General features: G+C 28.7%; 1 protein-coding gene across 5 annotated transcripts in view; it reads right to left on the bottom strand.

The window, feature by feature from the left end:
- Window positions 1–2,585: 2,585 nt before the first annotated feature.
- Window positions 2,586–14,743, bottom strand: part of LOC113382796 (protein kinase C, brain isozyme-like) — a 116,410-nt gene continuing 104,252 nt past the window's right edge. For 2 of the 5 annotated variants that reach the window (XM_026621031.1, XM_026621032.1), the window contains exons 4-13: window positions 8,821–8,949; window positions 7,003–7,156; window positions 6,236–6,464; window positions 5,843–5,974; window positions 5,544–5,717; window positions 5,385–5,476; window positions 5,029–5,230; window positions 3,521–3,709; window positions 2,954–3,094; window positions 2,586–2,748 (exon numbers count right to left, since the gene is read on the bottom strand). In XM_026621031.1, coding sequence (XP_026476816.1) covers window positions 2,596–2,748; window positions 2,954–3,094; window positions 3,521–3,709; window positions 5,029–5,230; window positions 5,385–5,476; window positions 5,544–5,717; window positions 5,843–5,974; window positions 6,236–6,464; window positions 7,003–7,156; window positions 8,821–8,949 — 1,595 coding nt within the window. In that variant the 3' untranslated portion in view covers window positions 2,586–2,595. Of the gene's footprint in view, window positions 2,749–2,953; window positions 3,095–3,520; window positions 3,710–5,028; window positions 5,231–5,384; window positions 5,477–5,543; window positions 5,718–5,842; window positions 5,975–6,201; window positions 6,465–7,002; window positions 7,157–8,820; window positions 8,950–14,743 lie in introns of all 5 variants that reach the window. The other 3 variants (XM_026621028.1, XM_026621027.1, XM_026621029.1) reach the window with 3 other exon arrangements.

Raw genomic sequence — 14,743 nt, 5'->3', positions numbered from 1 at the left:
TTTTGGAAACAGCTGTACGCCCCCCGCCCCCTTGCAACAGACTGGCTCCCTGAGGGTACGCGACCCACAGTTTGGAAACCGCTAGATTAAATAATGTATACTTCAACTTATTGTGCCCAAAAACACATTTAGAAAATATAAACGCAATTAACAGAAAAATGTGACGGTCTCAATAGTAAAAGTTAGATTTTTAGACAAATTACTATTGAAATAAACTATTTTAACCCTTTAGCTTTAAGCGTTGTCTATAGGTGACATCGACTTATGAGTAGTATTTAGATTTTTCGACCAATTATTAAAATAAACTATTGTTGACCCTTTCGCTACAAACGTCGTCTACAGGCGACATTCACTTGTCGGGTAAAATTAGATTTTTTGACCAATTACTATAAAATGAACTTTTTTTAACCCTTTAGTTTCAAGCGTCGTCTATAGGCGACATCTACTCGTTGGTGGAAGAAATTAAATTTTTCGACTAAAAATTATTAAAATAAAGTATTTTTAACGTCTTCGCTACGTCGTCTATATTCGACATCCACTTGACGGCATGTGTGCACGAGTGTCTCTTTTAGACGACAGTGTCTCTTTTTTTTGCTTCAAGGTTTAACACTATGAGTTAAATTATTAAGAATTCGAATTTTTTTATTGTAATTTTTAGTTAGTGAAATTTGGAACATTATAAATACATTTTTATTGATATTGATTGAAAAAGCTTAAAGTATATTACGCGCCTTACTGTTCTGTACAGCAGGGTCACCGCTGCAGAAAACACTCTCGTAGCCAAAGATTTAATTTTGACTTTGGAAGTGGGATAAAAATCGGGGCATAATTTCAAATCAAAATAAAAACTGGACTTTTATGCAAAATATGTATGTAAGGATGAAACGTACAGTAATTTTGGTCGGGCGTACTTTTATTTTATTGTATTGGCCATGAAGGCGACAATCTTCATGGCATTGAGATTTTACCCCTGGTAAAAATTGTTCACTTCTAAAACTAAAGTCCGCAAAACAACAAATGTAATAAATCAATAAATATATCTTAAACTATTACTTAGTGACAAATCAGTGATTGTAATAAGAACTGCAACAAATACATAATATACAAACAAATCAGTGTTTATTCTCAATAATTTAACTCATAATCAGAAAGCTGACTAAAGGCGACACTCCTACATACCGGTCTTCGAGCAGATGTCACCTATAGGTGACACTCAAGATTTAGTTATTCTACACGCGTCGCGCCAAGGAAAAATTAATTGAATATTTTCCCTAATATGGTTTTTGCGATAAATATTTGGCAAACACTGGCAGTAATACATATAATTATGCATCATAAAAGCAACATTTTGAAAAAACTACTTTAAACTCCAAAATACATAAGTAGTGCGCAATTTTAAAAATGTAATTCAAAACTTGGTTTTGGCACATTTTTATATCAATTCCTTAAGGTTTTTATTAGCTAACTTGAAAAACATTTTCTTTAAATTATTCATCACGCCTTAAGAAAAAGATTATAACGTGTATAAAATTAATTAACAATAATAAAAACAACAATAAACGCAACGTAACAGATGTTATTTAATTTTAAACAGTTCCAAATAATAATAACTCATTTGGATTTTCATAAAGGTACTTATTAGCATTTAATTATTGATATATATTATTAAATCGAATGTCAATGTTTATATAATCGATTTAAGATAAGATAGATCTAACAAACTATGATATCGAGATATTTTTGTTAGATATAAAATAGTATTAATATATTGCGTAAACGACCCTTCAAGTTTATTTGCTATTTATCAACTTTTATAAATAAGGAATAAGATGAATTTAAATATAATTTACCCGAATCATACGACAGTTTCATCCTAAGGAACTTCGAAATTTTATAATATGGTTATCATAAAATAATTGCTGTTTTTTAATATGAATTGGTTGTTTGTTTCTATCCAAAATAATATGTGATTGAGGCATAAAAAAGAAGAAATCCTTCAGTTTATAATCTTTATATCAACCAAAAGCAAACACCTAAAAATGGTAACTTCGTAGATAATTATTTCTTAAAGATGCTATTTTAGGAATAAAATTTTAAGTCTAATCAAATAAATAAATAAGTTAATAGATTTTTATGATTTAAGAAAATCAATAGAAGGCAATACTAATTAAAGTTAAATACTAGTTTAACAGTTTAAATAATTATTTATAACAATTAGCCTAGTTAGTTATCTAAAAGTATTTGACAAAATTATTAGAAATCCATTTGGAACCTAAATAAGAATATATCAACGTATCGACTCACTAATTCAATTTGCTGATTAGTTATTTCTTTACCCAAAAGTGCATTGAACAGTTTCCAAAAGTTGATAAATCATTATTCAGTGTCCAAAGATTCGAAAACACTTCAAGAATCAGGAAATATACTATTAGAAGAATATATTATTTCTGCAATACCTGATTATTCCAATTCTGTACTTTGGCATATACACGTAAGAAATTTTATTTCTTAAATGTGTGTTTCAAATGCCGACTAGCCACATTATTCGAGTGAATTTCTTTGATAAATTAGTTTTCACTGGTCCTCCTAAATTTCTTAGACATGCTGCACAAATTCTGGATTGAGATAGGAGAATCCCATAAATTCGGTTTGGTCCAAATTCATCATGAAGAGTTTGTCAGTTGGCGTCAAATCAACCTTCTCACTTGTGAATTGTCTGTCGAAGTTTGATACATCTTTCCTATGTTTCTGTAAATGATAAAAAACATCAATAAATACTATTATTTATAAAATTAAACTAATAATTTCTGAGATGCATTTTAGCAATTTTTTTTTGTTTGCTTCTCAAAGAAGTTTATTAGAGCCAAAGTTTGACTTTTAATCTTGACCAATTTCAAAAGTAAGTTAAGATATAACTAATTTAAGCAATTAATTATTTTAATGAATAACTTACAATTTTAGGTTTAAAAGGAGGTTGAACTTCTCTGTTTTCAATTCTGTCCCAATCTATCCTCCTGAAGAAAGCGTGACCTCTGACATCTTCTTCGCCTCTAACTCCGCAACCCAACCGTTTAAGTGGATTCTTTGTTAACAACTGGTAAAAAGGAAAAAATAAATAAGTTAAATTGGACAAAACTTTAAATATATTCACAAATGCAACTGGTTATACATCTCTAAAAATACCCAAGTAAAAATAAAAGTTTTATCTTGTTAAAATAAATTGTTGGCAAGATCTTCATCATCTACGATGGTCGACCTAAGACTATTTTGGATAGTTCACAACTGATTTAAAATAATTGAGCAATCTTTAAGGGTGCAGGAGTAGTGAGTACCTACTAACAGAATTCCGCAAAAATCGTATTATCTAACCAATGAATGAATGATCCATCGAGTCTATTTGCTCTACTACCACTAATTTTCCTCTATTACCAAATATACTGTTTATTTGAAAGTATCATCTTCTAAGCATAAAAATTTTAAAAGAGTTGCTGTTTATCAAAATAATAATAGTATTACATACCCCTTTGCAAACTTCTTTAGCCTCTTTGGATAAACTTTTCGGATAACTAACATTATGGTCCGTGATAGCGGCGAAAAGTTCTTCTTCGTCCTCGCCATCGAAAGGTGGTTGACCGACCAACATTTCGTAGAGCAATACTCCATAGGCCCACCAATCGACTGATCGACCGTACGGCTGATACAGAATTATCTGTCGAATGTTAAAAACGTGAGTCATATAATGTAATATGAATTAAATATTGTGATTATACCAGTCAAGTTGCAGCAAAATATATTGGGAATCATTTCAATAATTCTATTCAAATAGGTGAAAGATAATGATATTCATTGAGAACGTGGGGTGCATATTTGGTGTCTGATAAAATATTCGCAATAGTGTATTATTACTCCCTGAAAGGCTAAGGGGTTAAAAAAATTAATTTATTTTCAAGAATAAATCCCATATCTAAATAATATATTATCAAAGTAAATAACAACATAGATAATATTTGGGCAAAAAAAGGAGAAAAGTTTACAATTTTCCAAAAAATACCACATTTCAATAATTGTGAAAGAAATATGCATAAAAATTGCTGCTAGGGATCGATCTTATTGATGTCAAGAATAGTGCCCGCTTGTTCTTCACGCTCAGCGGGTTGTTGTGATTCAAAAGAGGTCTAAGTAAATTCATAATCCCGTAAGCCTGTCCGATTTTCATGTTGATATGTTTCGTGAAGCTGAATCTATGGTCCAAGGTCACACCAAGTTATTTGACATTTTTGGACCATTCAACTTCTTGGTCCATTACTTTTAATTTTTCCAAGTCAGTCAGTGTAATAGACCTACGGCTCTTTGTAAATAAGATAGCCTCTGTGTTCTGTGGGTTCATTTTGATTTTACACTTGTCCGTATAGTCTGTAAATGCATCTATGTGTCTCTGTATTTTTGTGGTCAGTAGTCTAGGTGATTGTGATGATTTAAATATGGCAGTGTCAGCAAAAGTTAGTAGTATTGTATTGGCGACGGTGGAAATGTCATGGATGAAGACGTTAAACAGTGACGGCCCTACATTTGACCCTTGAGGTACTCCCGCCGTCACTTGTTTAATCGTCGAGAGTATGTTGTCTATTTGAACGGCGAATTTGCGGTCTGTAAGGTATAAATGAAGTGCTTTTGTAAAGTAGCAATTGCAAATATAGCGGAAGTTTTTCACGAAGCAGGGAAAAGACATTCAGTCATTATAAACCAAAGTAAAATTGTAGTCCAAAAGACAAAAGCAAGTGATGCAGTATAGCCCGGCGCGAAATCAAATCAAATTCTGAAGACAAAGGATGTAAACTAATTTGTTAACTTTCCAATGGAGAATTTGTTTTCTCGACGTTATCAAAATTAAATGAGTAACAAAAATAATTTTCTTAAACTATTAATATTTATATTATATTTTAGTATTTATATTACGAGATAAAAATGTAAAAAATACTACTTTTTATGCATTTTACACAGAAAATAACAATTCAAGAATCAATTTACCTCTGGTGCTATATAATCTGGCGTTCCACAAAAAGTCTTCGTAGTTTTGTCTCCTGTAATGCCCTCTTTGCACATTCCAAAATCTGCAATTTTGATGTGACCATCTTGATCCAACAATACATTATCCAGCTTTAAATCTCTGTATACTATTCCTCGTGCGTGCAAGTAAAATAGGCCTATGGCAATTTCTGAAGCATAAAACCTATTAAATAAAACATAATATTTATTGTAATACAAAAAATAACAAATGTAAGTCAAAATCGCAGGACAATCAAGTATTAAACATCCAAGGTTTTGCCTCAAGTCCAAGGTTAAAGGTTATTGATAAAATTATAAAAAGTAAAGTTTTCACTTACACTGCCACCGGTTCTTTGAATTTCCCGCACTGCTGAATTTGAAACATTAAATCTCCTCCATTTACATACTCCATAACGAAATATAATCGATCCTTTAAAAGTAAATAATATTGTTTATACATAATCCATATTGACATTAATGATTTATTTCAAACTGACCATGGTTTGGAAACAAGAATGTAATTGGACTAAGAATGGTGGTTTAGATGATAACGCTAAAACGCGTTTTTCAACCATAGTACATTCGACATCGTCATCCTGGATTATTATATCTTTCTTCAGAATCTTGATTGCATATAGTTCATCCGTACCTTTCCTCTCTGCTAATAAAACCTGGAATAAATATATACAAATTGAAATAAAATATAATATAAATACTTTGGAAAGTGCTTAAAAACATTTCTTTCACAACACTTTCATGAAAAAATGGTTTTAATTTATTTATTTCTAGCACTGACCTTTCCAAAGGATCCCTTTCCTAAAACCATGAGGAAATTAAAATCTGTGGCTCGTATCACATCTTTTTTACTCATATTATGTGGAACATCTTTATCAGCTGGTAATGTTGGCCTTTTGGTTATAGATGTTTTCTAAAATATACAATTAAAACAAGTTAATACAATATTTAAACAGATAATATCAACAATAAAAATAGCTAAGCAAACAAGAAACAAAGTAAAGAAACAAACTATATCTGTGCTCCTCACCTTAAGTTTAAATAAGAAAGAAAATGTTAAACTATATGAAAACTGAGATCTACTTAGGAGATTTGACAAAACCAAGAAGCTGATATTGGTATTCTCTATTATAATTTTACAATATTTCCATCTCTCTATTATAATTTTACATACCCTCATCTGCGTTTTAAGTTGCGCCAAATCAGTTCCCTCCTCCGGTACTGGCACATTGTAGAATTCACCTTCTTCCTGAGTCAGCAGCTTGTACCAACCTTCTGCTGGCGATTTTATAATTTCGGATATACCAAAGGAAAGTGATCCCATAAAATCGTTCCTGGATGTTCTGTCCCAATCCCAAACTTCTATCAAAAGCCTTCGGTCTTTGTCTGATGGTTTGAGTTCACTGGTAAAACAATAAATGACAATAAAAAACTAATATTATCCAAATAGAATACCTTCGACGCACATACAATACATGTTTAGAATAAAACAATAAACTTTTAGCAATTTATTGGACTGTTTGGACCGTAGTCCGAAAACTCATAATTCAATTGAAACAAAAAAAAACTATCACCGATTTTCCGCATATGTATCAAATAATGCGTTTGTGTATTCACCAGCTTTAATAAAGGTCGAAGAATGTGATGTATCTTGTGTATCAAAAGGCCAGATAATTTACACAAAAATTATTTTGCAAACTAGTTCTACTTTTCATATTTGAAAGGACATTGGACATTAGAAGTCTAAAAATTGCTGCGTAGAGTCAAATTTTTACACAATCTTGAATTAAAGAAAATTAAATTAAACTTTCCATTTCCATGCATCTGATAATAAATTTTCAGGAACTCTGTACCTACTAATATTACATATCACAAAATTGATCCATCTACTTTAGATAACCACAAATTTTTGAAATGTTAAAAACTAATGACAGTACTCACAATACAAGTGTTTCATTCCAAACTGGATTGAGACTAGATCTTATAGTTTTAGTTTTCTTCTTAACATTATCCGAATCTGGTATCAGTTTAAGTTTCACATAAGGATCAGATAGTCCATTAGGATCCATTGGTATCAAATTTCTTCCTTGTCGAACTAATAAAACATAAATTATTTAAAGAATATGTTTTTCAATATAAATTCAATTTTGTACTATTCAATATGTTCCTTTGTTTTGATATATTTCATTTAGATTTGCAAATGAAAATTATTAGTTTGAAACTATATATCATGCACACAGAATCTAAATTGTTAAAAAGGATTATGGTTTTATTCCAAAGCACAACTTCGAGATAGTAATGAATTGACTTACGAAAAGCTTTACGGAAATTTCTCTGATATTAGAGTTCTGAAATTTACGATAATCTGATTGTGGTTTATTAAATTGGGATTGCGGTTTTGTCATAAATAATATACCTACAATAACCCGAAACAAGTGAATCAATACTCGAATAGGAGCAGGACATACATATATATATATATATATATATATATATATATATACATTTATAACTATATTTTTCTGAATTTAAAGGCTTGAAAGTAAAAGATAATTTATAATTTTTCAGCTGTGTTTGATTCTACTATTCAGGGATATAGTGACTTCTTTAGAAGAACTGATAAATCAAACAACTTCTATATGCATTAATATATTACAAAATTATTTTTATTCTATACATACCGTTTTAACTATTTAATTTTTAATTAATAATATGTATAAATGTATAATTTTTGTTTGTTTGAAAATGTGTCCCCTGAAGAAGTAGACATCATATCCTGTACAATTAATTACACATGAATAATTAAGTAAAAAATGAAAAACAGAGGATTTGAGTTCACAAAAATATAGCCATAAATAATATGAAATACAAATGAGAACAAAAAAATTTTTCTTTGAAAATACATTATTTATTTTCAGCGATTCTGAATAATACAAGATGAATTTTCCGATTTTCTGTAAACAATATTTATTTAAAAATATCAAGTTTTTATTAATAGTATTATAATAAGGCAATAATAAATGTTTTTAGTATATACTGTATCTCAATGAGGACTATCGTTTGTCAGTTTTGTGCGCCAAGCCGTTTCTTTGTAATTTGGAAAAAAGTGTTAACCTTTTCGTCCACATTTAGGCTCATACTACCGAATCGATTTTAAAAAATCAAAAACTGTTCGAAATATATTAGTTGGGAATGATATTGATTAGTTTTAGGTGAAAATCTACTGAGACGTTTTCTTGTAATTCGTTGTTGAAAAAAAAATTAAGTCGATTTTTATGGAACTTTTTTTGACGATATATATCATGGTCTTATAGAACTTACTGTAACATTACGGCCTTACGACAAGTATGTAGTTTAATTTTAAAAATTCATCAAGAGTAGTTTTTTTATGTTGAATTAGACGATTTATTTGGTATAGTTAATGATAGAGTACTTGGTCTTAAGTTGATTTTTGAAAATTTGCTTTTAGAAAATACTCTAAATTAAGGTATTCGTTCGTTTTCAATTAGGTATAATAACTTGCCACAAGGCAAAACACCAATCCCAACTAGTTAAAATTACTTTTTACGCACATTAAAATTTATGTTCATAAAAAATAATTTATACTACTTATCATATCACAGTAAATATTTCTCGGCTTGATACAGGTTTATCCGAATTAACTAAAATGTGATTCGAAACAGGTTGATAAGGGTTTGATTCGAATCACTTGATTCGAGTTGGCACTCACTAATTTATATGAAATATCTATCAAAATACCTTCAACTGTGAGTTTGTTGGCTATACAAGTGATTGTCAATTGTATCCTCCCACGTCGTTCAGTGTGATCGCAGCCACATAGATTTGGAACCGACTCCTCGCATCGTTTGTGTACGTTCATATCACATGCTAAATAAATTAATCAAGTTGAATAAATCAAAATAATCTCATAGATTTATACGAGTTATACATAGTCGTAAATTGAAACATTATTTATTTATTTCTATACATGCACAAATAAATAAAATTAAAAACTTACAAGTATAGTAATTGCTTTACTACTTAATTAGATTTGGGATCAAATCAGTTTGAATTGGGATTAAATTAATTTTAAAACATTTATGATTAAGGTTTATTAAATTATATATTTATTACTGAACTAACAATTCTGTGTAACAAAGACACAAAATTATTTTAGTGTCAGCTAATTCCAGTATTATATTAAAGTGATTGAAGTTGCTACATGAAACAATAATTTTAGACACTATGTCGTTTATGGAAAAAGGTGTATATTGACGAGCCAGGTTTTCAGAGTTAATTAAAACATTATAGTCCAGTCATTATAGTAAGTTCACCTCGGAATTCGAGATACCCAACTGTAAGTCTGTAAATACTTGTATATTGAGAGTCTAAAGTTGTCTCAAAACCTACATATGTTGCGTACACCCTACAATATGTAAGTTTTGAGACAACTTTTAGGCGTCAATATACAAGTATTTACAGACTTACAGCTGGGTATCTAGAATTCCGAGATTCTTACCTAATTTAAGCTTAAATGACTGGACTATTAGTAATATCTGTATTTCAAAGATTTTTTGAAATATTTATATATATTAGCAGAATCTAATAATCAGACGTACCACGTACCATCAATAAAATTCATGAAAATCGAATTTCATCAAGTAATAAATGCACAAGTAAAAAAATTCGCCAGAATCAGTTTCCCACATGTCGTAACCAAGTTGAAACATATTCTTTAAAATACTGTTACCATTATAAATCAATTACAATGTGCTAAAATTGTAATTTTAGTTTAATTATGATATGCATTTATATAAATACTTAAACATTTCCTAATTTTTTTATTACTTAGTGCAGTGTTATATATTATATCCTCATACAACAGATAAGTGTTAGATATATTTTGAATACTACAAACTGTAAAGACTTTTTACTTATTAACAATTATTATGAACAAATATAGTCTTATTTATTTTTCACCTGAATGAAGGGTGAGTCTATATCCGAAACGTATGAATTTTAGAGTAATTTTTTTTTTAAAAAAAAGTTTTTATTGATGTTACGCCCAATTTCTAGGTTCCGTTAATATATATGTCGAAGTCAGATTCAAAATTATATTATATTATATATATATATATATATATATATATATATATATATATATATATATATATATATATATACAAAAAATTGTAATTAAACGAATAGTGTCTAAAATAATATTGGATGTAGCAATATAATATTAAACGTTCAATTACTTTTAAAAGTAGTATATAGAGTAGTATAATTAGTCATTCAGGATATTTATATCTAAGTAAAAAATCATGTGTATATGTTTCTGTATGCACCGGTATATATATATATATATATATATATATATATATACATATATATACATATATATTTTCATAAAAAATCATGCTTTTTTTCTAATACATTTTACTTATTATACTTACCTGTTGTCAATTTGTGCACAAGCTAAATCGAGAGACTATATATACATACATTTGATCTAAATCACAAACATACATAAATTATACACTAATTGCACAACAAGATTCTTGTTTCATCTGTTATTTACAAAAACTTTTCCAAAAAATTCATAGCTCGGAAGTGATTTTCGAGCAAGCGAAACTGTCAATATAATTTCCATTCCATATATTCAAATGTCAACTTACAAGCAAATCAGACTTCTACCAGAGTAAATTGACTTGTCAAAGGATTTGATAAACTTTGCATAGTTATAGAGAATAACCCCTTGAAATATAAATGGTCTATGAGTAGTGTTTAGATTATGAAAATCAATTAAAGGTTTAAAAAATAATTAGGATAGTCCTGTGGATAAGGCGACCCCTAACTCTTACTGTCTACTATCAACTCCATGGATATGGATAGTATGGTACCAAATACCAACGTACCTGGTTATAGATCATAACCATGCAAAGTTTCATCAAATTCCCAAAGTCATAAAAAAACTTTATTGAAAATTTTGACAGCTCCAAATTCAATTCCAAAAATTTATTGAAAATTTCGCTGGTTCGTAATCTCTCTCTGAAATATGGTTTCTTCAAAAAGTTTCTTAAAATGACTCATAGAATCAAAATTACAAAGTGTCCCCACGATCAAAAAAATTGATCTTCAATATATATACACGCATGTATATTTACGTGTGGCGCATAGCTCTGTATGGATCAGAGACATGGAATCTAAGAAAGACCGATAAGAAATATCTGAAGTGGTGGTGTTGAAGGCGAATGAAGAAGATAAAGGGTAAAGACAAATGAAGAAGTCCTGAGAAGAGTGGGCGATAAAAGAGCTGTACTGAAGAGAAAAGGAAACTGGATCGAACCCATTCTGCAAAAAACTATTTCTTCTACATGATATAGTCTAAGATAAAATAGAAAGACTGAAAGGAATAGAAAGAAGAAGAATGCAGATGGTTGGTGACTTACGCGAGATGAGGAAAAACAGGAAAATGCAAGTACAAGGACCAGGAAGCATAAAATCAGAAGTTTGGAAAGAAAAATACATAAAAAATGTATTAGAAAATGAAGTTTATTTGTGGTGCCTCTCACACCATGGACCTGCCTTCGGGCATACTACCATTTATTATTATTATTTTCTTTATATTTATGCAAGTGTGTATTAAAATCGGGTAATGTTTGGATAATTTAGAGATAAATTTGGCACGATGAATACAAAAGTTTAAATATACAAACAACACACCCACAAAAACTTGAATATTAAATTTTAATTTAAAATTAAAAAAATCCTCAAAATCTTATCCAAAAAACCACATACAAATATATACATATATCTTATCATGCACGTGTATATATACACACATGTAGGTATATTATAATACAAGTTAATCAATATACATTAAATTAATTTTGTGGGTCGCCAAAATGTTTATTGGTGCGCACCAATTCGTTTTATTCAGACAGTTCACTTGTTTGTGCTAACAATACATACCTTTTCAGTTATATTAACAACGCAAACCTGAAAACAGATATAAAATAAACATTAAATTATATGAAGAATTTGATGTTTACTTTATACTTGATTGAAATGAATTATTCATTGTAATTATTACCTGATTTACAGAAAGGAATATTAATTCGTATATTCATCACAGTCTATTTAGACAATTAACAAAAGTCTCATGATTTTAATTTACCTTCACAAGTACGTCTTTCTTACAAACTAATTTGAAACTTTTAACTGAAATAATTAATTTTGAATTTGTTTCTGATTCATTCTGTGTTTTCATAAATATGCAATCTTACTCGCCTATATATTTTCTAATGTCACGACTTAATATCTATATTTAATATTTTAGTATTTATCATAATAATTGCTTAGTAAATATAGATTTTACTAATGTTTTCTTATAAATCTTTAATATTATCTAAGACTTTTACACTTTATGATCACATTATTTATTTTAAAAATTATGATAAACGGAAATCAGTATTAAATTGGCTTTATTTAGAATAGTTTATTTAGAATTGATTGGATCTATTTAACCGAAGCAATTGATTAATGGGAAACAAGTTAAAATGCTATGCTATAGTAGAAGAGACTGGGCACGGTTATGCTAGGGTACGGTAGTGACAGTCGCCATAACAGGTAAACTATACTGATTTTGAGATAGGCTCCAAAGAGAAAAAGATGAAGTATGTTTTTTCGAACAAGTTTCCATTATTTTATGAAGTCAGCCCCCTACATTAACATGATCTGTAGATCGCTTTCAAAAAGTAAAGTGCATTTAGAAAAAATATTTTTTGTTCGATTTTAGTTTTCTAATAACTGTTACTTGTATACAAATAGATCCCTTTGTTTGTTATTTTACTGTAAGTTAAACATTAGAAGTTAATTACCAGTAATTTGTTTTGTATTTTGTGACATGTATATGTAAGGAAATTATAACTTTAGTAAGACAAAATACGAAGAGAAAAGAAAAGGAAAAATCAATATAAGAAACAAAAAGATTGCACAAAGATTTTTTGTTAACTTTGAAAAAATTGTATATTGTTATATTATACTCACAAGCTTTGTTTAAATGATTATGTTGTGTTGTATTATATATTTATGGCAATAAAAGTCGTTATAAATCAAAAGTGTTTATACCTATTGTTTTTTTAACCTATGTTGATGTCTGTCACAAACGACCAGGGGTTGTGGACGGTTGTGCCACTCACTTTTTTCTTTTATGATTCGATTTTATGACTAATCCATCGTATTTAAGGGTAGTATTTCAGCATTTCCATGTAGACAAATATTTATATTATTATTTAATTTACTTCTCTCTGAGCTAACTAGTAAATTAACAAAATTATTGCTGATCAAAAAAGTGGTACAAGCGTACTCAGTCTCCTCAACTCTCGTTTACCGTTATATTTTAAATAAAGTAATTACTATTAAAATTATGATTTATGCAAAGATGTAATATTTAATCGAAATGATCCAAAAAACACATATTTGGATTATTTGCAATAAAATACTTAATTAATTCTTTAGAAACAGATGCATGTAACAACAAAGTTATAGATATAATGAGTGTTTTAACTCAAAAACTCTATAATTAAAAAAAATTATTCTAAAAAAAATGTTCTTATCGTCAGTCGAAGTAATAGTAATTAAAGTGATTCTCATGTAACAAAGCTCATAAAATTTAATTATGATTTAATTAATTACTGAAAAGGTGGAAGGTTCTATATTAATATAAAATCAACGAGCACCATAAAATACTTTTACCTTTTTTTGTTTTTAAAATAAGTTTTTTCTGTGTATGATGTACACTTTAAGCTGTAAAAATATTTTGTGATATCTTAACAATGAATTATGTATTTTGACTTAAATTCTATATTTTTCAAAAAAATGCACTAAGTCGAAAGTTTTATATTTAAAATTAACGAATACCAAAAAATTCTTGTATTTTTTCCAAAAAAAACATATGTATGCAAAATATATAAATATAATAATAAAAAATTATGGAGAGAATTTTAACTCTAAACTTTACATATTTTCGGGATATCTGTATCAAAATAACAATAAAAAATTTGTAATCGGAAGTGCGTTTTCCGCAAAACTTGAAATTGTTATCATGTTTTTGAACGTATCTCGCATGTTACAAAATTGCTAAAGATAATCACATTTGAACCATATAGATGAAAACACAGAAGTCTTCCTGGATATGATAATTTTTGTCGTCAGTCTCTTATACTGATTAAACTTAAATAATTTACGACAAAAAAGCAATCTGTAAATCTCTTATGTTATTTTTCTCATTTGTACATTTGTATTTAGTATTTAGTATTTAAACCATACAATTTTACGATCAATCAATTGAAGAAACTCATGTAACTTCTGAGAAATCTGATAATTGCTTAATGAACTTGAACCTAACATTTCCTTCATTATTATAGGACTGCCTGAACATATTATTATTTGTATTAACGATCGTGCTGTTGCATCATGTAAAATTACCTGTACTTACCTGTAATATCTTCATTTAAGTGGCTGAGTAACTATTATTTAGTAAATTAAATTAACCATAAATCCCAGTAAAATTAAACATTGGACCAATTGTTACACCAATCAAATGATACAAACATAAAATATTCATGAATCTATTAGGCTTGCATAACCTTTTCTGGTCAAAAAGAGAGAATAGTAT

This window comes from Ctenocephalides felis, unplaced genomic scaffold (assembly GCF_003426905.1).
Source record: "Ctenocephalides felis isolate EL2017-DRISC unplaced genomic scaffold, ASM342690v1 CF-g0.4_SCAFFOLD_03570, whole genome shotgun sequence".
NCBI lineage: Eukaryota > Metazoa > Arthropoda > Insecta > Siphonaptera > Pulicidae > Ctenocephalides > Ctenocephalides felis.
This window is presented reverse-complemented; position numbering and strand designations above follow the sequence as displayed.